The sequence below is a fragment of the Panthera uncia genome, chromosome B4 (genome assembly GCF_023721935.1).
Source record: "Panthera uncia isolate 11264 chromosome B4, Puncia_PCG_1.0, whole genome shotgun sequence".
Taxonomy (NCBI): domain Eukaryota; kingdom Metazoa; phylum Chordata; class Mammalia; order Carnivora; family Felidae; genus Panthera; species Panthera uncia.
The window spans coordinates 72,782,508-72,806,570 of NC_064809.1; the positions used below are offsets into that span (position 1 = coordinate 72,782,508).

Sequence of the window (24,063 nt, forward strand, 5' to 3'; positions counted from 1 at the left end):
AAGCATGTAAGGTATTAACCCAAGGAAGTGCCTGTGGCAGGGTGGCCACTGGGATTATCTATCACAGTATCACCAGCGGCAGCAGCAATGTCAAGTATAAAGACCCCATGTGCCTAGTTGATGCTAGACTGTTATGCTTTAATAGGGCATCATCTCAAAAGCCAGAAAGAACAGAGAGTAGCACAGCATCGTAAGTCTGTCCATAAGTTCAAACTGGATTGACCGGGGGCGTGGGGGGTGGGGGGGCCCTGCGAAAGGGATTACCTGCACCATCCAGCCTGGTTAAGAGAGAATCCTGCCCTCACCAACCAACCCTCCCTTCGCTGTCCTTCAACGGTGCAGACTCGGCCTGGGGATTTGCAGCAGGGTTACTCAGAGATAATCCTCACGGGGTGACAATGCTCTCTGCGCCTCACGGGGTCATTTTGAGGGTCAAGCAAAACAGCCACCCACGAAAGTGCCTTGTAATCTCTAAAGGGCCGGCCAAAAGGTGGCCTTTGGCCTTGTCATTACTCACCGCAGCCCCAGCGGGGCCAGTCCGTCCTCTCTCACCAGGCAGGCCGCGGGGACCCTGGAACACACACACCAGGCCAACACACGCATGAGTCGGCTTAACGACGCTCCACAAGTCCTTCCCAGACACCGGAGTGGGGAGCGTGCGTGTGCCCGGGAGGCAAAGGTGTGGATGCCCCTGATCCTGCCTTCCCGACCCATCTAGAACTTCTCATATCACATCAAAGTTCTTCTGCCCAGCAGACCACACACACGCTCCTGTCGTTACTGTCGGGAGTCTGGTCACAGGCGTGCCTTGCTTTGTGCAATAGACGAACACCCCCCTCAAAACGTGGAGAATAGACAGAATTTTAAAAAACTGAAGTACATCCTAAGTGTGTTCACGGGCTATTTCAAGGAAACCCTGGTGACACCTTGAACAAATCATCTAGCTGATAAATTTAGCTTTTGGATCTGATCGTAACCAGATCAAATCTACAAAACCGAGTATCTCCTCTGCACACAGGGAGCAGTGGTGTCCATAGCAGAGTCATCTACTAGGCTTTAGGAGACGTCTGAAGAGCGTCCCGAGGGCCTCCCCAGGGGGTGATATTCACACTCACCATTGGGCCCGGGGAACCATTCTCACCCGGTGAACCACTCTCACCCTGGAAAAAAGATGCACAGTGTCAGTGAGCGGGACCCCACTGCCCCCAGAAAACTCCCAAGGAGGAAGCTGAAATCTCTGGTCAACTCAGCTACCACCGAGACCCCCCCCAAAGTTCAGTTCTGCGAGGGACAATTCCCCGAGCTCTCCAGGCCTCCTGCTCCTCCATCAGGATGTAGGACTGGGTGTTCCCAACCAAAGCCGTTCTGACATCCTAACTCCACGGACTCAATAGCATCTCCTTGACCGGAAAGAAAGGCTCCTCCATTGTCCCCACGTGCTTCTTGGTCCTTACCTTCACACCTGGAGCACCAGCTTCTCCCTTAGCACCATCTAGACCTGGGTAGCCCTAGGGGACAGGAGAAAACGTTCGATCACACTTCTGGAAGAAGATTCGTGCCCCCCAAATGATTTTTCTCTCCCCAGGGCAATTCCTTCCTCCCAACCCCTGTGTCCGTGATACTTACTCTGTGACCCTTGACGCCAGGAAGGCCTGGGGTTCCGGGGAAGCCGCGAGCACCCTGCAGTCCAAAGAGACGTTGAAGGCACAGTGCAGAAGGGCCCAGGAGAGGCAGACCCGCACTGCAGAGAGTCTCCAAAGCCAGCTCCCTCAGGCCGGGGCGGGAGGGGGTGCGGTCAGAAGCCCAGCACTTGGACAGTTCTTTCAGTAGATCCCAGAGCCCCCCTCGCCGTGCTTCCCCCATCTTATGGGAAAACGGGTGTATACAACAGCTGCCTAGCCATCCCCACCCCGTGGGCCTGTGTCAGGATCCTAAACATCAGCACGAAGGTCTGATGTACGTAGGGGCTGCTGGAATTCTGCTTTAGAAGTGAGCTAACCCAACTGGATGAGCTGGGTGCGAGGCCACTGCCTTGGCTGCAAAGGAGGGAGACTCACAACGAGGTTCGGGGCTGGGAAAGGTGGGGAGGACTTTACCTGAGGGCCAGGAGGGCCTCTTTCACCAGATTTTCCAGGCTTTCCGGCTTCACCCTGAAGGGAGAGAGATGTATTTCAGCTTCTCCAGAAGACAAGGTAGCACAGTTGGCACAATCCAGATCACCTCTCTCCTCTTAGTTTTCTATGCCTTTGCCCACCTGCTTACTCCCTGCCCGCCCCGCCCCGCCCCCACCACCTCCTTCAGATTCCACACTTTGAATGCCCCTCCTGGGTCACCATGCATTCTTTCAGACAGCTGGGCAAGCTTCTCCGTCCCCCCCAGCCCCCAGCTGCGCCGGGGGGCTTTTCTCTCTCCCCTCCTAGGCTCTGCCCATAGGGCCAGCACTGCCTTACCCTGAGAGACTTTTTGCTGTCTAATGTGATTCATAAGAATAGTTCGAGAGCCAACTCCCTTCACTTCGTTTGCATCCTTTGCAGACATCCTGACTCAGGCTGCGCTTTTCCTAACTCATTTACAAGTAAGATAATGCTGGGCTGTTGAGTGTCTTCCTTTGTTTTTCCTTCTCTACATCTGTCCCTCTGTGTTTTCCCTTTCCCTTCTCTTGTTTCTCAATTTCCCTTCGTGGAGCTAATGATGTTTTAATTATTTCCCTCCCCAGTGGGTCCCAAGCAGTCCCCAGGCACTCGCAAGTGGAAATGTAGACAGTAGACAGGGTCTGAGACTCCAACTGACCAGTTCTGCCCCTAAGGACACTTTCCCCCGGACCAAGCCAAGGGCGCTTCTGCCCCAGCACATACACCCCCTCCAGACCCTCCCAAAGGAGGCATCCACTCGTTTGACTGGTCAGGTGTACTCACATCATCGCCAGGCTTTCCAGGGGGGCCAGGAGGACCGCGGGGACCCATGGGACCCTACAAACAAAGTGAGGGAGTCTAAGAGATGGCCGGAGTGGGACGATACCTGATCGGTAGACAAAACTTCAGGACTGTAGCCTCTGGAATCTAGTTCCCCCCATAAGGAAGAAAGATGGGGTGCAGGGGTCTTCCCACTCTGTGCTGAGAGAGAGTGAGCCTGCAGGGCCGACTGTACTGGAAGGCAGCAGGAGGCACAGGCCAGGGGCGGCCCAGAAAGGGGACTGTTGTGACAGAGCTCCTGGTGGTCCTCGCCCGCCGTGGCTCTCTGTCAGAGATCCCACAGAGCTAAGAAGTGGCATCTAGATTTCCTCAGGGCCCTCCCCTGGGAAAGCTCTGGGCAGAGCCAGGGAGGTGACAGTGCCGGGAGCTGGGTGGTCCATCACTGGAGGCTCCCCAGGGGGAGGACAGGGCCCAGCGCTGGCACTCACAGAGACACCGGGTTCCCCAGGTTCTCCAGGGTTGCCTTGAAATCCTTGAGGTCCCTAAAAAGTAACAGGAGGACACCAGGTTAGCCCTACAAACTGCCACCCGAGAGCTTGAAAGCATCCGCGCGGCCACCACCATCAGGAAAGACCCAGTACTTACGGGAGCACCAGCAGGGCCTGGAGGCCCTCGAGGTCCCATGGGGCCCTGCATCGGAACAGAAAAGGAGGAAGCTCAGCGGAATTGCCTCGCCAGCGGCCTCCCGCGGGCCACCTCCTCCCAGCCGAGGGCCCAGACAAAGGACACAAAGTTACCCCGTGGGGAGGGGGCATCCAGTGGCTGCTCCCTCTCATTTCCCGCTCCCCGCACAACAATCTATTTATTTATAGGCACCATTTGGATAGAGAAGCTGGCCTTGCTCTCTCCTGGCCCTCAGCCATGTTTACTAAAGTCTGAGTTTCATTTAGCATGTGCCAAGTCCAAGCCGCAGGGCCGAGATTTCCTGCTGGAAGCCTTGTGGATGCTGGAGAACAGTGGCTGCTGTCTGCGTTCTTCAGTTCTCAGTCCAAGAGCAGTAGCAACCAGCCTTGCAACAGACCAGCCTATATGTGCCTCTCCATCCTCATTCTTCTTGGTCACTCCAGCGCATCATTGAAACCGGCATCCGTCACCATTAAAAACCAAATGCGTTGCGCTAACCGCATGGGAGGTTACATAACCGGTGGAGAAGAGCTGCTCTACGCAATTATCTGTAAAGTGAGGTTGTCAGCTTCTCTGACTCTGCTAAGGGCCACCGCCTGCCATTTTGGCTGCCAAAAAAACCAAACCCAAAAAACTGGCGTCTTGTCTTACCATTGGCCCTTGCATCACTCCCATCTGGGCACCACCAGCCTTCTCATCAAATCCTCCGGCCATCTGGGCAGCAAAGTTCTGCAAATAAACCCAACCACATTAGGAGCCCGACAGGCTCCATGTAGTTCCGCTGTAAATCGGTATCGGAAAAAAAAAAAAACAAAAAAACAAAAAAACCTTAACTTCAGATAAACTCTAATTGTTGGAAACTAACCTAGCATCGGATAGAATTACCAACGATTCCTGAAAAACCGGTGTGGAAATGTGTTATTAGATGACAGTGGCACACTCATTTCCCTGGAAGATGCAGTGCTATTTGGAGAAGCATCCGTGACTTGCATTTCATTTTACAGGATTACACTTTAAATTCTAAAATGGGGGGCGCCTGGGTGGCTCAGTCGGTTAAGCGGCCGACGTCGGCTCAGGTCACGATCTCGCAGTCTGTGAGTTCAAGCCCCGCGTCGGGCTCTGTGCTGACAGCTCAGAGCCTGGAGCCTGTTTCAGATTCTGTGTCTCCCTCCCTCTGACCCTCCCCCATTCATGCTCTGTCTCTCTCTGTCTCAAAAATAAATAAACGTTAAAAAAAAATAAATTCTAAAATGGTAAATAGGCTGTTTAACCTACGTTGAGAAATGTAACTCAAACATCGCTTCTCAGGGTTTCAGAAAAAAAAATTTCCAGGTCTTTATTGTCCGGCCAAAGACTAAAACCCACAACCTTAAAATTTTTCAGCAAGGAAGGTAGCAGGCATCTGTGAGCCACTCAAGAATTTGAAACGCAGCAAACATCAAAACGGCAAACCTGCAAAAACTGGACAATAACACAATTCGTTGACTGGCTTCATTCCAAAAATGACTGGAGCCACACACCTTCAGTCAGTGGGGCTCTTTCATGAGAATGAATAGTCCCTTGGAATGTACTTGGCAAGGGCCACGATTAAATGTCTTCCAAGGACAGTGGTCTCTCTTCTTCCAGGGAACTACAAGTGCCCAGTCATCCTCTCCCCCGGCCCCACACCCATGCCCAAGAATCGACCGCACAGTACAGACGCCTGGGAGCCAGGTAACTGAAGACTTTCTTTGCAGAAACCCAGTGAGTGAAAAAAGTCATCCCTTAGCGCCACAGTCTGATGCCTAATATGTGATTCCGCTAAATTACAGGCCCGGGGAGAAGCCCACGGGCAGGCTGTGCACACACTGCTGGCCGGCCTGGGAGCCAGCCAGGTAAGCGGGAGTAGCAATTTAGAAGCCACATTTTTCTGGAGGGGCAGCTGAAGGAAGGGGACATAAGGATACTTACTCCACCGAGGCCAGGGGGGCCAGGGGGGCCAGGAGGACCAGGGGGGCCAGGATTTCCAGGGGTCCCAGGCTCTCCGTCTCTGCCACGCGGTCCAGGGGCACCCTTGGCAGAAAGAGAGAAGGGCACCCGTGTGAAGCAGGATTTACACAAGAACCGCCCTGGCCACGGCTGCCCCCGAGGAGGTGGTCATGCACATGGGAGGGGGCAGAGGGGATGCCCGGAGGATCTGGGGGTTCCACAGGAATCGGGCAGCTTTTCTCTACTCACTTTTTCACCTTTGTCGCCACGATCCCCTCTGGGTCCTTGTTCACCTGCAGGTCCCTGAAGGTGAAGGGAATGATGAGATGACAGCATGGCCAGGGGCCTGCAGAACAGTGACTTGAGGAAGAGGTGGGAGAAGGGATTTCTCCCTTTCTTACCTGAGGCCCAGGAGGTCCTTTGGGTCCTACAATCTGTGAGAGAGACAGAGACCCAGAGGATGGCAAGTTAGAGGGAGCCCAAGGAGCCGACCCCCTCGGAGCAGTGGAGGCAACCGACGTGAGGACAATGTGTACTTACATCCTTAATGTCTCCGGGTTCTCCTTTCTGTCCCTGAAACACGACACATTGTGAGGACGGAGCCCCACAAGCCCACTAAAGCCCCCAGCATGAAACCCTGCCCTGCAGCCTGAGCATTGAGGTCCCCCTGCCCCGTAACACAGAGCTCTGCCTGCTGCCTACAAAATCACAGGCTGGGTGAGCACAACATTGCTCCTGAAGAAAGCAAAAACAGAGACAAAAAAAGGAAAAGAGGGGCACCTGGGTAGCTCAGTCGGTTCAGTCTCCGACTTCACCTTAGGTCACGATCTCCCCGCTAGGCTCGTGAGTTCGAGCCCTGCATCGAACAGCTCTGAGCCTGGGGCCTGCTTCAGATTCTGTGCCTCCCTCTCTCTCTCTGCCCCTCCCCCTCTCACACTGTCTCTCTGTCTCTCTCTCAAATAAACTTTAAAAAAAAAAAAAAAGGAAAAAAAAAAAAAACCCTTACCTTTGGTCCTGGTTGCCCTGCAAGTGGGAAAGAATAGAGAAGAATGAAAGATTTGTGAGATGGGTTAGCACAAGTTCTTGTGCTCAAACACTCTCTAATGGATTAAACAAAGACAAGGATGCAACCCGGGAAGGAGGCAGCTTCCTGTCCCTCTGTTGGGATGTTAGGGTCACTGGGGTCCTGGGGTTGCTGGAGGTCCCACGAGGAATGGAGAGGACCCAGACTTTGTTATTGAGAAAGCAGTCAGCATGCAAAAGAATGGAGCAGGGCGTATGAAGAGAAAATGAGCAGCTCAAGATCTCATGAGCACCAAGAAAGGAAACACCAGAAGCTGGCAGAAGGTCCAGTCTCTTCTCTCCTCACAGGGCAGGAAGCCCTTCCCACAGCCCAAGCCCTCCCGGAAGAAGGTTTAGGGAGGTAGAAGGGTCTTACGTTCAAGCGGGGTCTCCTTGAAGCGAGCACAAAAACACAGCAGGGCAGAGGAGTTATAGACAGCATCGAAGCCAGCACCCCCCACCCCCACAAATCAATGATCCCTTCCCCCTTCAAAGCAGTGAGGCCCTCACCACTTCCCCCACTGGGGCCTCAGAAATGATCGGGAAATCTAGACCATAAAAGCAGCTTGCCAGTGTTGGTGAAGGTGTTAAGGAAGGGCAACTCCTTGCTTCCCTTTCAACTTTCTTCTCTGTTTGAGTAGGAAGGGGACAGTGAGGGCCACCCAAGAGACCTAGGCATGTGCCCGTCCCCACCACCCCCTTTCCCCCGCAGGGAGATGGGGCGTATGTTCAAGTGCTGGGGAGGGGTCACGTGCACACATGTGGTCCACCAGCACTGGTTCTAGCTGGGAATGAGTAAACCCACCAGAGCGCACGCCTGCAGGGCTCCAGCCCAGCGCCATCTCTCAGAGCCCAGCCCCTCCTTCTACTATTAACTGGCTTAGTAATTGGCAGTTAACTCCAAGAGAGGTAAAGAAAACAAAAGGCAACTGCCACCAACGTTCCAGATTTCAAAGAGGGAGCCCGCCCTGTCTCCCCACTGAAGACCATTAGTGGTCGTCTACAGAGAAGACAAGGTGTGGGTAACTAATTAATCTGGGGAATTAATCTGGGGTTCGGCCCACAGGATATGGGCTCTCCATTGCAGCTCTAGTGATCAGAGAGGATTCCAGAGAGGATCCTTTTATGGGACCACATCTGTCCTTCCGTATCTTGGAAGCGTACTTTTTTGGAGGTTTTAGGTGAGGAGGAACCCCTCTAGTGTCCCAGGCTCATTCACTTTCAACCCGCAGGCAAGAAGTGGCCTTTCCTTTCAGCTTCAGCTGCCGGGGTCCCATGGATAACCAGCCCCTCTGCCGCGCAGAGATGACCAGCATCCATGGGAGGTTTGCTGCACCTGCAAGTAATTTATTTATGTGGAAGAGGAAATAAATAAATTACGACCACTGGCAGTGGCGAGGTCAGTTGAGCAGATGGGGCAGCACTCTCCGAAGGGGGTCTCAGGGCTGAGGCAGTCTTTCATGTCTTCACAGATTATGTCGTCGCAGAGGACAGTCCCAGTGTCACAGACACAGATCCGGCAGGGCTCGGGCTTCCACACATCCTTATCATTATACCTCTGCCCGTCCTGCACACAGCTGCCAGCCTTCTCTGCACCAAGGGTGGGGCAGGGGAAGCAGAGAGTGAAGGGAAGGAGGGGGTGGGGAGCCAGAAGAGAAAAAGAGAAAGAGGTTGCAGTCAACTTGACATCATTCGAAGAATGATGGGCTCCGGCCATCCAAAAGTAGAGAACTTGGAAATCATTTTTCTAAGACATCATTCAATCTTTTGTGCAGTCAACATATGTTTATTGTGCACCTTGCACTGTGCTATCCATTGACCAGTGAAAACCCTGCCCCAGCAGTGAAGGTGGGCGAGGGGTGCTACTGTACCATATTCTCTTCCGAATGCCTGGGGCAGACCCAAGGGTGTTGGGGGGGCGGGGACTCCGAGTGGGAACTCAGGAACTGTCCAGAGGAGAGGGGAAAATGGAGAGACACCCCCCCCACCCCAGCACAGGAACAGAGGCCTTTTTTCTGCCTTCCTCTAGGAACTACGGGATTTGCTAAAAAGGACTGACAGCTACAATGCAGGAGGCATGTAGAAAATTCAACCCACAAGAATTAGAATCTATAAACAACCAGATTCCAAAAGCGGATATACGGGGTGGGGGTTAAAGGAGGAGCGGTTAGAAATAGGATCATGTCCCACGACTTAAATCATATTAGAATTCGGGCCAATTTGGGGAGGAGGATAGGGGCCCATTCAAAAAATGCCCTTGGGACCCCCAGCAGGCTAACAAAATGCCTTGGGAGACAAGAAGGGCGTAGGGGCTCCCCTCTGCTGACCTCCAGCTGTAGCCCTCCCTGGAGAGAGCCTACCTTCATCAGAAGACAAACCTCAATGTGGGGGGGGGGGCGGGGAGGGCGCTGGGGGCTTTGAATGCCTGGCCTGGGCTAAGATTAGCCAGTCCCGGCCTGGCCTCCTCCAAGAATGAAGACCGAGAACGGCACGGACTAGTCCCTCTCCACCAGCGCCCTGCCGTCTGGAACTCACCCTGCAAACGAAACCTGTGCTGACAAGAGCGCTCCCGAGAGCGCCAGGGGCTGAAGAGCCCGCACCACGTGCTAGGGAGCGCCCAGCGCTGTTTTTCTCATCAAAATCCCCAAAGCGAAGGCAGCTGCAGGGGATGAATAATAGGAAAGCGCCACAAACCAGGTGGGCGGAGAAAGAAATGGGCCTGCCTCCTGCTCTTTAAGGAGACTCTGAAAACCTAAAGATAAACCTTCCTTTTTTTTCCCCCTTGCCAGCAGAAGAAATCCGCTCAGCCTTTAGGCAAGATAATCCCGGCCAGAGTAGGGGGATCCCAGGGTAAACACAGAAGTTGCGGGGACACGCCCACGGCTAAAATAGCTGGAACGGTAGAAATCAGGCGGTGGGGAAGGAGAAGGAGCAGAGGTTAATGGTCTCCCGTCTGGACCGAGGAAAAGCGCACCTTCACCCAAGAGGGCCCAGGGTGAAAAAAGAAAACGCTGGGAGAAGGGGGTGCACCCGAATGCGGGTCAGATTTCTCTAGGAAGGGCGGCCCCGGGATGCGCGGGGGCGGGGCCAGGCAGCGCGGGATGTGAGAGCCGCTGGGTGACTTCTGGCAGCAGCTCTGGACGCGGCTCGCCCACAGACACTGGGAGGGTGAAAAGTGGGATTAAATGACTGCCCCAGAAAGGAGCCAGCCCCGTAACCGGATCCCCTAGGTGTGGACGGAGGAGCCCAGCACCACCATAATTGCTGTTCGAAACCGCTGCCGATAGCATCCCGGCGCGCCTGATCCGGTTCCCCTCATTACCGCAGCGCGGTATAAGTGCTCCTTTGTGGCAGGCCAATTAAAAAGTTACCTCTTTCGGGGAACTGTTTTTGCTTCGCCGCCGCTTTGCGCAGGGCTGGAGCCCGGGAGGTGGCGGCGGGCGGGCACAGGGGGGCATTGTGGAGAGGGGGGTCAGGGAGTCCGGGGGAACCCACCGGACCTCGCCTCTCATGAATGGGGCTTTTCTCGAGCGCACACAGAGCCCGATTCACAGGTCTCCGCAAGGAACCAGTTTAAATAAATACGGGCAGCATTTCAGCCCCATCTGGAAGCCATCGCTGCCAATCTCCCAACGCAAACAAGCCTCACAAAGGAGGATTGAGGTCTCTCCCCTCAGCCGAGGGGCACTTTCGCAGGCGAGGGCTGTGAAATGCAGATGTGGGTCAAAGACGCCGCCTCCAATAAGTTTCTCAAAGTCGTGGACAGATGGGGAGGAGGGGCGTGCCCGAGCTCTAGGTTTCTGACATTCCTGACGTCCACGCAGACTGTGCCTTTCCCCACGTCACTTCTTTGGGTCCACCGACCCAGGGGAGGGGGTTACGAGGCTCGGATGCGCCTGGGAGCGAAGTCAACCGCCCCGATGCACTCCTCCCCCCACCCCCGACCCCGGGGAGGAGGAGGAGGAGGAGGAGGAGGAGGAGGAGGAGGAGGAGCGACTGGAAGGTTTGGGCCCAAGAAACTGTGGAATTCACTCACTCCCGGGAAAGTTGCGGCGGTGAGAGCGCTCTGCCATTTAAGTGAGCGCCTCTAATAACAGACGGAGAATTTGGGAATTATTTTAAACTCACTTAGCTAATTTCACTGTGCACTAAGCAGAGGTCAGTCAAGAAGACAGCTTTGTGGGTGTACAGGGAAATTGAGGACAAAAATATAGCCAGTCCGAGCCGGAAACACTGATGGACACACCGTATCCCAAGTGCCCGGGAGCGCGCCGCCAGGTTAGCGCAGCACGCGACGACCCGGCCAGAATCTCCTGCCCCGGGCTCGCTGCGACTGCGCCGCGGGCTCCAGTCCTGCCCCCGCCTGGGTCAGCCACTCTAATGAACGGAAAGTCCTCCTGGGCCCAGAGCCCTCCAAACCGTCTCTGGAGACAGCCTGGTGGCAGGAGACACCAAATAGAGCCTCGTCGGCAGAGGGATTTTGATCCCCCCCCCACCTCCATCCCGCCTCCCCAAACAGTTTCCTCTGCGATTGATTTACAATCTGTAACATACAAAGACAGAGCTGGAATCCCAGCCATCGGAAACGTGCCCAAACACGTGGGGAAAAAAAAAAATCCTCTCTACCTAATACACTTTCCAGGCTTCGTTTGTCCTGAATATAATCCCAGACAGTGGGACTTTACCAAAGGAGACGATGGAAAGGTGAGATCCGAACCGCCTTTGGACTAGACCGTAAAACTGCCATCTCTAACTATATTCGGCTGAAATTGTTATAGCAATTGACCAACTCTGCCCCCTTCCTCTGCTACACACACACACACACACACACACACACACACACACACAGAGCCTAGCCCGGTGAGTTCCAGAAATTTAGAAGAGTAACTCATTGTAGTACCTCCGGGGTTTGGAGGGGAAGACGGCGGGGAGGGGGCGCTATTTTCTGGGGCGTTTGAAAAAAGCACGGTCTGGTTAGAATGTTATCGCCTTTCAGATGGCCTCTCCTACGGGGAGTTTCTGTACCCGTTAGAGGCACGGCCAAAGTCGAGATGAGAACGAGGGCTGCACCTTGCTCCTGCGCCAGCCGGGAGGGGGAGGAAACTGCGAGAGGCGCTGAGATCTCAGAGCGCCTCTCGGAAGCCTCTCTTTTGTGGCCTCCGATTTCAGCCCACCAGATTCAGAGCATCTCCTTTGTCTAACTCCCCTTTGAACCCTCCAGCCACCAACCCCTGGACGCGGCTGCGAGGTCAACCCTTTGGCGCTTGCTCGTCCCTTCGTTAGAGCCCTTTCCAACTTCTCCTAAGATCGATGGGCCACGACCTGTTTTGCAGCACTCCAAGTGCTTCGGGGAGGTGAGTTGGGTGGGTGTGCGCCTGCTTAATTATCAAAGCTGGTGGAAAAGAGCGCGCTTAAATCTATGCGCAAACATCTCGACCCGACACTTTGCACGTTTCAAATTCCTGCGCAACGTAGAGACCTGCAAATGCCTCCAACTGCGACCTGCACCAGCCGACGCTCCAACAGAGCCCCTGACTTGCAGAACTCCGCTAGGTGAGCCCCTGCGCATCATGCGCCCAAGTCTCGGCGCGCTATGACCCCTGGAGCCACTCTAGCCTGGACCCGCCGGCTCCAGAGAGGGAGAGGGCCGGAGGAGGGTGCGAAGGGACGGCACAGAAGGGTGGCAGGCAGGGACCGGGCGACTTACGGACATCCTGGCCGTGACACCGAAGGACAGCGGCGACGAGCAGCGTCAGCAGCACCAGCGTCTGGGGAGCCCCGAGGCGGATCATGGCTCACCGCGGGGCCTGGCGGAGCCGGCCCGAGCGGAGCGCAGCGAGGCGGCAGGAGCACGGCGTGGGTCCGGGTCTCTACCGCGCCCTCATGCAGGAGGCCCTCGGAGCAGGAGGAGGAGGCAGGAGACCCGGCAGCCCAACAGCGCTCTGCGTCTTCTCGCCTCCGCGGAGCCCGTTATATGCGTCCGGCCCCTCTCGAGGCTGGCGAACTCGCCCAAACCGCGGGCCGCCCCCGGCCCCCCGCCGGGCTGTAACCTGAGACCCCGCCCCCGGAGCCGGCCTGGGCCCAGCCAGAGCCCGCACCTGCCTGGGCCGGACCCCCCTCTCCGCTAGCCCTGCTTCCCGCCCCCCACCCCTAGTGTGCCGAGTGGCCTGATCGGGCGGGGCGCAGAGACGGCTGCTGTCCTCCCCCCAACCCAGGGTTGCGGCGCTGCCCCCTCCGACCACAGGCGGGAAGGGGGGCCTCCGGCCCCTCCCCTCGGAGTTCTGCCCAGATTGGAGGGGCGGGGGGTGTTTGCAGAGGCGCAGGCCGCGAGCCCTAGACCGTGGACGGAAAAGACTTGGGAGGGAGGAGGGAAAGCGGTAGAAAGGAGCAGCGGGGGAGAGTTAGCAGGGCTCCGCGTTGGGACCTAGGGCAGGGGGAGGGGAGGAGGGCGCAGGGGGAGCTCGCGATGGTATCCGGAATCCAACTCTTGGAAACTGGCAAGCAAGGCCAAGTTTGGGGAGGTGCCCCGGCCTATCTTCTAGCCTTCTGGCCGCTTCCCGGAGTACCTGGCCCCGGGGCTCCCACCTGGAGATTCGGAACGACAGGCCCCAGCCCCTCCCCCACCCAGCTCTGCGAAGAAAGAGCCTCCTCTGGAGCCTTGGCAGAAGTTGGCCAGAGCCAATCGCCAGGAAAGGGGCCGGTGTGTTACAGCACAGAGGGAGACCTGTGTGAAGGTGTGGGGGCGGGGGCAGGCCCTGGGAAGGGGGCTTGAGCAGCTACAGAGGACGGAGGGAGCCCAGACTAAACCGTGCGTGCTGCCGAGGTGGGGGACTGTCTAGTTCCAGGCTCAGACGTGGTGTCTGCTCTTCCTGGCCGGGGGCCTGGAGAGGGCCCCGGGGGGGAGTGGGCACTGCCGCCCGGGGTTGAGCAGTTCTGGCCAGGGACATTGGTCACTGCTGCAGCCCGGTCCAGGGAGTGAGGCGGCTGCTCCAGCTGGACCGAGTTCTGTGAGCCAGGGGAGAAGCCAGAATTTCCTAGTTGGCCCCCTGGCCCTCTTGCTGCTTCCCACCTCACTTCACCTTCCCCGGTGAGCTCCCTTGGGGCATCTTGGCCGGATGCTGCCTCCTTCTCAGGGCTCAGCCATGCTCTTCTCTTGGCTCCTGGTGACTCACTCCATTGATATTAGAGAGGCAAGGACCCCAAACAGACCTTCTTCCTCTTGACGAGATGGTTTTCTGTCCCTGAGGACTGTCAGGTCTCTCAAACAACTTTAGGAAAAATACAAACTTTCGTGAAACTTGGACTTGGGGGTCTGACTTGCCCGGATCTCACCTCCTCGGCGGTGGGGTTTTTGCTGTGCTTTCCTTCTGGAAGTTGAGGGCACTTGGAAGAAGCTACACAGGGAGTTCTGGGCTTCCCTTCCCTCTCTCCACTCCCCCATGCTATGAAGCTTCCCCAAGTAGAGCCCCGAATTCCAAGAGTGCAGGACTTGTGTGCATGTGTGCTGGCCAGAGAGAGAAAGAACTGTCACTGTTTAAAGAGATGGCTCCACATTTTCGTGCAGTCCGGATGGAGGTGGGTGAGGGACTGAACCACTGGTTCCAACTCCTCTACCCTCCAGGGGCCTTCCTTCGCTCTCTTCCTCACCTCCTGTTCAAGGAGGTTGCATTAAGCTCTGAGCCTTTCCTCGGCCCCAGCCTCTGCCCAGAGAAAGCTGCTCTCAGGCCTACAGTGTCCCAGTGCCCTCCTTGGGGCCATGGGTCCCATCTTCCACCGGCAAGGTAGGATGACCAAATCCCAAGACCCCCTGGGTGAGAGCCCCTCTGAGAAGCCTTCTCGGATATCTCTAGAACACAATGTCTCCCTGCCTTTCTGAATCCCTCTGGCACTTGTAGCCCGTATCCACAGTTACACTGTAAGGTACGTATGTTTTCTGTGTGGTTTTCATTTTTTTTTTAACCCTTGTATTAACTGGTCTTATCTTAGCAACGAGCCTGGGAGCCCCTTGGGACAAGAGCGATGCCTTAGGTGCACCCCCTGTGGACTAGTGCATTTAGTTGCAAAATATGATTTCTTTTGTGATGCAAGCAATACATAGGCAGCTATCAAGCTAGACCTACATACAACTGACCTCAAATAGAAATGGCCATAAAAGTTCAACCGAAAACAAAGTTTTGGGGAAAACACTAAAGTATATGAAAAAATTAAAGCCTATTTCAAAGTGATCTAGTTTGACCAGTGGCAAAGTGCCGCATACTTCTGAGCTAAGTTGCTCTTGACTTCATCCTCTGTCGCTGTGATTCATCTTTGCTAGTGAACTCTTTCTACATATAAGAACTCTGGATTCTTCCCAGTAATCATGGTTCATCTGTGAATACAGTTTCGTTCTCCACTTGGTGTGGGGGGGGGGGGGGGGGGGGGGCGGATTTTTTTTTTTCATCAGAGAATTGAGCAAAGCAAAATAAAATCTAAAATTTAAATCAACAACGCCAAAATAAATTACGGAAATTATTTAAATTCTAAAGCCAACTAAACACCAATATTAATATTTTACCCATTCGTGAATCCAAACAACTACCATTTCAAAACCTCTAATTTGTGACTCAGACTAAGACTGAACCTGTATGTGGCAAAAAGAGAAAAAAAAAAAATCATGGATTTGGAGATTACTTACCCAGCAATCTCACTATCCAGAACATAGCCAAGAAGCTAAAAAGAAGAGGAAATAAACCGGTGAGCAGGGGATGAAGCACCACTCGGAAACCTGAGCAGCCATAATTCACGTCACGGACTAAAAGCATATGCATTTTATGCATAGTGCAGCCCCTCTTGCCCTGGGTGTGTTGATCATGGTTTAGATATTGCATTCACAGGTAATGTCATCTGACCTCACCAATTAGATGCAGAAAGATAGAGGTAAAATAGCAAAACAGTTGTGGGACGAAAGCACAATAAGAACAGCAAGAAGGGACAAGAAAAGAAGGTAGAAAACGCAATATGAAGTTGACCCGGTGAATAAAGAACATGGTAGCCTGGGGCCAAGAGGGCTGGGGTCAAATGCTCCATGGTCCTCAATGGCACCAGGGGGTATCCAGCTTCATGGCATCTGCCGCAGTGCTGTGGTTCACAGTGATGAACTTCAATGTCCAGGAAAATGTTCCTTTGAGTTTAATATGGTCTCTTTGAGGAGGCAGGGAGCTACGCATTACATTTTAGAAAGGTCTCCGTGAAACATAATGAAAATAAATGTTTGTTCACTTAATGTAAAAAAAATCTCCTGTCCTAGCAGTGCAACATAGATGCGGAAGCGCCGCGGTGCCTTGAACTGCAGAATTGTATCAAAGAGCTGCTGGTTCCCCCACTCGGTGGAAGAAAAGCATGGATGGCTGAGGACAAAGGTCCCACGTGGCCTCGTCATCCACTTACACCTTTGAGAATAGCACGCCTGATAGCAGGTAGAACATTTGGCGATCAAACAGACACGATCAGTGCATCTGCCCCAGCTCAGATCGATGCGGTGAGACAGATGGATGAAGCCAGTCATTTATGTATGGTGTAGACAAACTAACTGTTCAACTATTTTTTCCTTTTTATGGGCATATTAAATTTAGACTTCCGTAGACACAGACTCACTGGGAAAGGTATTTGTAGGTAGACTGGAAAGAAAGGGTCTTTCTCTCCCTCTGCACAAATTCCATTTAAAAATAGTGATAAAGTGAGGAAGGACTCGCATTCCAAAGAGGTAAACCCACCCCAAATATGGCAGGTGGTGAAGGCGCACACTTCACTCAACCTCTAGCCGCACTTCACCCAGACGGCCGGCCAGCCGTGGTGGAGGGCTGGCGGGTCCGCCTCGTTCAGTGACATTCAGCTTCTGTCGGTTGGGCTCAGTTCAGACGTCCTTTCAAGATGTGTTTATGTTTTCCTTTGGCATTTTGGGGGCAGAGTAACAGAATCAGGACTATCCAGGATAGGGTTTCCAGATTCATGGTGTACATTCCATCGCATAGGAGCATAAATGTGTTACTATGTGTCTTCAAATGCAAACAACATCAAGAATCCCACTCAGTGTCCTCCGTCCTGTCTTAGCCCCGTGTGACTCCAGCTTAGCGCTTCTGTACGAAACGGGGAGATAGAGAGGGTGAAGAGACTGCCTTTGAATTCTCGTAAAGGAAACAAGAGAAAAAAGGAATTTGAGAAATGCTGGAAGGAAGGTACCCTCCTAAAAAAAAAAAAAAAAGGAAAAGAAAAGAAACCACACAAAGAGAGAGAGAGGGAAGGACAGAAAGAATAGCAGAGAGCAATGCTGGGGAAGGCTTCCTGGGAGAAGTTGGCCTCTGGGACAGGTAGGGTTTTGAAAATGCAGAGGCATAGGAAGGGCACGGGTTGGCTCCTATAAGAAGGCAAACAGGCAATGAAGCAGAAGACATGGCAAGGCTCCCAGAGCAGCGTGGAGTCAGCCTTGGGGGCCACCGGGAATAAGACATAGCCGTCCGGATGAAATCAAGGCCAGACACAGAGGACTCCATGAATGCCGCTATTTGTCACTGAGTCTGCCTCAGACCTGCCTCTCTTACTTCGCTCTCCCACTTCAACTTGTCTCCCACGAGATAGGCCTTTTGCGGAAAAAGAGAGAAAGATGTCTGGGGTTGTTTTTTTTTTTTTTAAGGTTTACTTTTTTTTTTAAATTTTTTTTTAACGTTTATTTATTTTTGAGGCAGAGAGAGACAGAGCATGAACAGGGGAGGGTCAGAGAGAGGGAGACACAGAATCTGAAACAGGCTCCAGGCTCTGAGCTGTCAGCACAGAGCCCGACGCGGGGCTCGAACCCACGGACCGCGAAATCATGACCTGAGCCAAAGTCAGCCGCTCAACTGACTGAGCCACCCAGGCGCCCCTAAGGTTTACTTTTTGAAGAAATACAGAGATGATCTTCCCATTTCCCTTCCTTCCTCCTTCCTTCCTTCCTTCCTTCCTTCCTTTACATAAGCCTTTCAGACCAAGTCTTGCGTTTTCTTAAAGTGCATGGTGTTCTGGCTTCTAAGGAACGTGTGTCTCTCTCATCAGTCCTTGGTGGTGCTGGGGTGCAGGGAAAAACACAAATGACTCAATGCAGAGATGTCCGAGCACTCCCAGCAGAGGCTGTGAGTGAGGCAGTCGGTTCTGCGTCGGAAGGTCGTCCAGCCACCGCCGTCTCCCAGAGCCAGAGAGCCTTTGCTCTGGGCACTCGTCCAGCAATGACACAGCTCTGTGGCTCCAGGGGCACCCCTGGAGGGGCCCCAAACCTGCCAGACAAGTGAAAGTGGGTGACTTCTGTCTCCCATCTCTCTCCCTCCCTCGCACTCCTCACTTACATATCGCCAGTACCTTGGGGTTGTGCCCTGAGTCGTTCGTTCATTCCCTCGTCTATTCTTCACGCATGTAGAGAAAGCCTACGCGACTCTCTTCTCATACGTCCTGGAGACCAGGGGCCATAACGTACACACAGCGGGTCTCCATAGGTGCCGAAACAGAGTTGAGTGTTCTAAATCTTTGCGACTGGCAGTGTGGTCCGTGGACAAGCATCCCCAACCTACCCTGGGGCCTTGTTAGAAAAACAGAACCTACTAAATCAGAACTGGCATTTTCCCGAGATTGCCAGATAACTCAGATGCCCATTAAAGCTGGAGAAGTGCCCGTCTAAGGACTGGAGGTGATGGCTAGTGAGTTGTGCCCCCCCCAGCCCCCCCCCGGGCTGATGGAGTGGTGTGGTCTGCACGGTGGGGATCCCACGTGCCCTGCATCTGCAGGCATGGCAGGGTGGGGGCCCGAGTCCAGGGCTGGGGGACAGGAGCTGAGGGAGAGGGATGGACAGAAGGTTGTAGAGGGGGCACGACTTTGAAAGGCCTGCTGCTGGGGGTGTGAGCGTGTTAACTCTCAAAGGCCGGCTCCTTCTGTGGTAGGGGGGAGGTCATTTTCCCTGTGTTCTATTTCTGAGGGGAAATGGGGTCAGCGCGAGGAAGAGCCTGAGCTCCGTGGAGACGGCGTCAGGGCAGAGCAGGAGACGAGTGGAGGCTGACGTCGGACCCCTTTCCCAACAAGCGCCTCAGCCCTGCCTCTCCGGGGCCGCTCACCCATGAACTCTTCCTGGGTGGGAAGCGGCACGGAAAGCGAGGAGCTAGACAGGGATGCCTCTGGGCCTAGTGGGGCGCGCACCCTTCAGAGAAAGCCAGGCGCCTGGAAGCCACGTTTATTCTGCCCCGGTGGGGGGGGGGGGTGCTGCCCTCCAGGAAGTCCCTGAAAAGCTCAAGGGAACTTGTGGCAAGCTTCTAGTGGGTTCCCCTGCCAAAAACAACCTCTGGAGGGAGCAGGACAGTGTGTACTGCCCTTCTCCACACCGCAAACCCAACGAGGGCGCCTTGTCTGCCCTGCCTGAGGCACCTGTCCAGGGGCAGCCGGAGCACCATTCTGTCCGCACGCCCGCACCCGCTCTAGCCTGCAGGCCAGCTCCTCGGCTGACACCCACCCGCTGCCCTTGAAACCCCTCCCTAAGAGCCTTGGAGTCCTTCTTGACTGCCCCCCCCCACTCTGTCCTCCTTCCTGTCCCCTCCCCTTCCTGTGCCTTCAGCTCCACTGTGCTAAGCACCAGCTATGCCCTAGGCACTTGCTAAATGGTGTGGGGGACACAAAGAAAGATCTATTTATATGGATCCTATCCTCAAGGAGATTACCTACCCCCAGGAGATACTCACATAAAAAGCCAAAATAAGAGGTAAATACATGGTAATATGTTGTGATGAGGTGTGATGGCCATGCCCTGTACGGAAGCACTCTGTCCTGGCCTTTAACTGAGACTCGCTCTTGACACAGCCTTGGGCAATGAGGATAGCTTGGTCACACCTGTGCTACACCGCGTTACTAATCTCCTTCCGAGCTCCAGAGATCTGCCTTCTTCCACCCCCACCTTCACCCCCAATGATAAGTCTCTTCCTCTGGCAGCTTAGCTATGTGACCAGCGAGGCCCCCACAACGGGGTTTGCTCCTTGTCACATAGGGACCCCGCCCTGGAGTCCTCCACTGGTTGTCCGAGCATTTCCTTCCCATGCAATCAAGCGAGAGTAAAGAATCCCGCGGGCATCCGGTTGTCACCTGTGCCAGCCCGCCAGGACATCAGTCTAGTGTCACCCTCGCAGTACCTAGAAACACATCTATCCTTACTGTTTTCTTGGGTCACATAAAAAGAAATGAGGGTTGCCCTTCGACCCGCTCAGGTTCAACACGGCAAGTGCACTTCCTAGCTTTGCCCCCTTGGGCGAATCACGCAGCTTCTCTGAATCTCATCTATAAAACCAGGATAACAGCAATGTGCTCATGGGCTCATGGTGAGGACAAATCAAGTAACAGATGTGGAGTGCTTTACAGAGGAGGCTCAGAGTCGTGTTTCTCATCCTCAGCACCGCTTTCCTTGGCCACTGCCCTAGTTACTGACCCTCATCCCCTCTGTCTCGTCACCCCATACAGAAACAATACCACTTCTCTGTGTTTAATCAAGTCGCATTAACATTTTTTGTCTTACCGGTTATGTCTCCACGAGTTCGGATTACAACTAACGGCGTCGAGGCTGATCAACGAACATCCTGCAGTTTGAGGTTTTCAGCTGAAGACGTTGTAATTATCTTAAAATCCGTAACACAAGCTCTGGGTGCACAAACTTTCAGTATTACCTGAAAAGCATCCTTGGCACCGGGAATATGTGGATTTGATACTCGGGCGCAGCTTTTCCCTAAGAAGGAGACCGGGACCTTGTCACGTTGTCATGAAGGCTGGGAAGACGAAAATAGCAGCTGACCTCCACCGTTATCAGGTTAAACAAGAAGACAAGTTTGATTTGACTGTCGAAAGATAAGATTTGGGGGAAACCACCTGCAAGGCTTTTTGATCCGGTTGGATGAGGAGCTTGAGAGGACCTAACTCAAAGAGAGGGAGAAGTTAGTTCTTCTCGGGTCAGGACAGGGACAGTGTGACATTTTCCAGGGAGGGAGAACGATTCAAAATGAGTGAAAAAGATGCCTCATCCTATCTCGGTGTTCCTATGTCTTTAAATCTTGCTTAGAATTATGGAGCTTTGTTTCTATATTTTCCTGGGGCACCTGGGTGGCTCAGTCAGTTAAGCGTCTGACTTCAGCTCAGGTCACGATCTTGCGGTTTGTGAGTTCGAGCCCCGCCTCGGGCTCTGTGCTGACAGCTCAGAGCCTGGAGCCTGCTTAGGATTCTGTGTCTCCCTCTCTCTCTGCCCTTCTCCCACTTGCATTGTGTGTGTGTGTGTGTATCTCCCCATCTCAAAAATAAACATTAAAAAAAATTTAAATTATGTATTCTGATTCTTTGTAATCTTTATACTTAACTGCATTTACAGAGGGTTCTATTTGGTCAGGGAAGGTATATTTAAATAGAAAACCGCATGCGCCAGGTTATTCAAACTGTCCACAGATACAACCGAATATCCACCTGGTGGCAGAGGGTCACAATTGCAGGCAAAGTGCCCAGGAGCCCGTGGGCTGAGGAGTGTGATTTAGCAAATGTCAGTGGAGGTCACATCACTCTTCTATAAGGGTTGTAAATACTTAACATTCTCCCTGTGAATTCAGTGACTGTGTTTATTCTTGGCGAGCACCTACCAGAAGTCTTTTAAATGACAGCGCTTAGCAGATGTTAGAGTCCCCTAATATTAATGCCTGTGAGTGTCTGTCCAGTCTGGTGTATTTGTTCTTGGAATTAAACTAAAGGGCAGGGATTCCTTTTGTCTAGCACAGATTCTCAGCGGAGATAACACTGAATGGTGATAACCCTGGGATAGTTGTCTAGCCTGAGAACTGGTAAGTAACATGATCGGTGCCAGGGTAGGGAGAAAGAAAGGAGATTTGAGAAACGCTGGAGGATATGTTTATTAAGAGCTGACTTTTTACCACTTTGGTGCCTTGGGCTGCACAGCTTGCGAATGTGCAGGGGGGTGTATCCGTAGGCTCACAAACGGAGCTGCCCTTCTCTACCAGCTTGGAAACATTCTCTGTGGTTGCAGTGCTCATCACAACCTCTTTATGCATGATGAGTTACTCATTAAAGATGTTGCTTTAATGCTGAGATATGTGGGGGCAGCGGAGGGGGTTAGTCATCCCAGAAGGAGTGTGTGCAAGGTGAATCCAGCAGTAGGATGTGACGAGTGGGAGTGAGAAAGCAGGAAAAAAGCAATTTCATTTACCATCTTTTCCAGCAAACATTTCAAAAACACCTATGTTATGTATCGTCTTAGAGACACAAATTTATGCAATATTCTATTTCTTCTCTTGAACGGCCTGTACATTCTTGCAAATCTCTTGGGCATGAAGCGGTGAAAAGAACACTGGCCTTGGACTTAGGAACTCTAAATTTTGCACTGGCCTGTGCATTTAATTTGCTGTGTGATCTTGATCTAATTGCTTTATTCTCTGGGCCTCAGAGGCTTCATCTGTAAAGTAGGGTAGCTGCATGTGGTTTTGTGATGAGAGGCACCAGCTCTAGTCTGTTTCCCTGTCCCCTTGACCCTAATCCTAGCAGAATTTAGTTTTTACTATCAAGGACCTATCAATGGAATCTGAAATAAGCTAAAATAAGAGATCAACTGGATGAAAGTTTTCCCACCCAGAAGCTCCTCTCCCCCTGGGACTCAGCACCTCTCTCCCAGCCCCACTTGTCTCCTGGGTCCATGCTGGCTGCCCAAGAAGAGGGAGAGGGGTTACCCAGAAATAGAGAAATAGAAAGCAGGATGTCTCCAGACATTTCCATTTCCCCAAGACCCAGGGGGAAAGGCAGAGAGAGAGAGAGAGAGAGTGTGTGTGGGAGAGAGAGAGAGAGAGAGAGAGAGCATGTCCAGATTTGTCATCTCTGAATTGGGTGGAAGGTGGGTGCATCTCAGCCCATCTTCTGGGTTATAATGACTAATGATGACAGATGCTCTGACAGGGATCACCTGGGGCCCTGCGTTTTCTTGCCTGATTCATGGGCCAGCCAGAGGTAGGGGAGCATTTCCAGTGCAACCTGGTGATTCATCTCTGCCATGCTGAGTTGTCCTGGTTGCAAATCTACAAGAATGTAATTGGTGCCCAAGTAGACATCAGTTAATCAACCAGTGTTTATATGGTGGTAGTCCATGGACAAAGGCGTTAGTGCTCTAACCCGAGCAAGCATTAACTGAGCACTTACTACAGGTCCAGAGCATGCACACTCTGCACGGAGAACAAAAGAAATGTGTTCTAGTCCCTGCCCTCAAGAGAGCTTCAATCACATTTCAAGAGTTGGCCCCTCGAATGGGGTGTCAGAGACACAGAGATCCTTCAAGACAGAGCTACCTGATAGAACTTTCTGTGATGATGGTAACATTCAGTGTCTGTGCTGTTCAGTATGGTAGCCACTAGCCACGTGTGGTGCTTGAGCACTTGAAGTGTGGCTAATGCAATTGAGGAACTGAATTTTTAAGTTTATTTAATTTTAATTTTTAAAACTTTAATTAAATGGCCATATGTGGCCAGTAGTTATCATACTGGACCATGCATCATGTCCTTGCTATTCAAAATGTGTCCTGCAGACCAGAAACATCACATCACTTGGGAACATGTCAGAAATATAGAATTTCGGGCCCCAGCCCTACTGAATCAGAACCTTCCTTTGAATAAGATCCTGAGGTCATCTGTTTGTACATCAAGTTTGAGAAGCACTGGGCTAGGGCACTGCTTCCCAACTTGACTGCATATTAGAATCACTTACATATCAGGAAGCTTTTAAAACTCCCCGTATTGTGACTGCACCCCAGACAAATGAAACCAGTATTTGTGGGGGGTGAAACCCAGGCACCCGTGTTGTTTAAGCCCCCAGGTGATCCCAGCGTGCACACGAAGTTGAGAACGGCTACTCTGGGGCCAGGCAGCCAGCCTGGGTCACACTCTGATGGATGAGTCCATGTGAGGGCCAGCGACTCAGCCTTAGCCTCTAAATTCACTTGTTGGGCCCAGCTGCCTGGGAAGCCAAAGGGAGAGTTATTCATTCTCAGCAAGTGTAAGAACTGGCTGGGGTTTATGTTTGTTTCCAGCGCCTAAGTGAGATGTTCATTAGTTTTTGACAAAACACGTCCAAATGCCACAGTACCAAAGGGTATTGAGCCAGCCGGGTCACTGAAGGCTGGGAAGGGCTGATTCACTTCCTCACTCTGGGGCCTGGATACCCTGGCATCCCAGAGCAGCCCCATGAAGGGAGCTATTATTCCCACTCAGGGTGGAGGCGGCTGGTTTTTCCAATGCAACTTGTCTTCAGCTGTCCCTTACTGCTGCTCAGCAAGTGCCCAAGGGTCACTGGGGCCAAAAGAGAAAAGGTGGGTTTTCCTGAACAGCCAGACTCTCATCCTGTTGATCTGAACAAGACCTGAGAG

At 53.1% G+C, this 24,063-nt stretch overlaps 1 protein-coding gene across 1 annotated transcript in view; it reads right to left on the reverse strand.

Moving 5' to 3' along the window:
• Nucleotides 1-12,588, reverse strand: part of COL2A1 (collagen type II alpha 1 chain) — a 31,180-nt gene extending 18,592 nt beyond the window's left edge. The window contains exons 1-16 of the mRNA XM_049627287.1: nucleotides 12,334-12,588; nucleotides 8,010-8,216; nucleotides 6,571-6,587; nucleotides 6,105-6,137; nucleotides 5,966-5,998; nucleotides 5,814-5,867; nucleotides 5,547-5,648; nucleotides 4,248-4,325; nucleotides 3,558-3,602; nucleotides 3,401-3,454; nucleotides 2,916-2,969; nucleotides 2,097-2,150; nucleotides 1,627-1,680; nucleotides 1,455-1,508; nucleotides 1,116-1,160; nucleotides 518-571 (exon numbers count right to left, since the gene is read on the reverse strand). Coding sequence (XP_049483244.1) covers nucleotides 518-571; nucleotides 1,116-1,160; nucleotides 1,455-1,508; nucleotides 1,627-1,680; nucleotides 2,097-2,150; nucleotides 2,916-2,969; nucleotides 3,401-3,454; nucleotides 3,558-3,602; nucleotides 4,248-4,325; nucleotides 5,547-5,648; nucleotides 5,814-5,867; nucleotides 5,966-5,998; nucleotides 6,105-6,137; nucleotides 6,571-6,587; nucleotides 8,010-8,216; nucleotides 12,334-12,418 — 1,023 coding nt within the window. The 5' untranslated portion in view covers nucleotides 12,419-12,588. The remainder of the gene's footprint in view (nucleotides 1-517; nucleotides 572-1,115; nucleotides 1,161-1,454; nucleotides 1,509-1,626; nucleotides 1,681-2,096; nucleotides 2,151-2,915; nucleotides 2,970-3,400; nucleotides 3,455-3,557; nucleotides 3,603-4,247; nucleotides 4,326-5,546; nucleotides 5,649-5,813; nucleotides 5,868-5,965; nucleotides 5,999-6,104; nucleotides 6,138-6,570; nucleotides 6,588-8,009; nucleotides 8,217-12,333) is intronic.
• Between the last annotated feature and the right edge of the window lie 11,475 nt (nucleotides 12,589-24,063).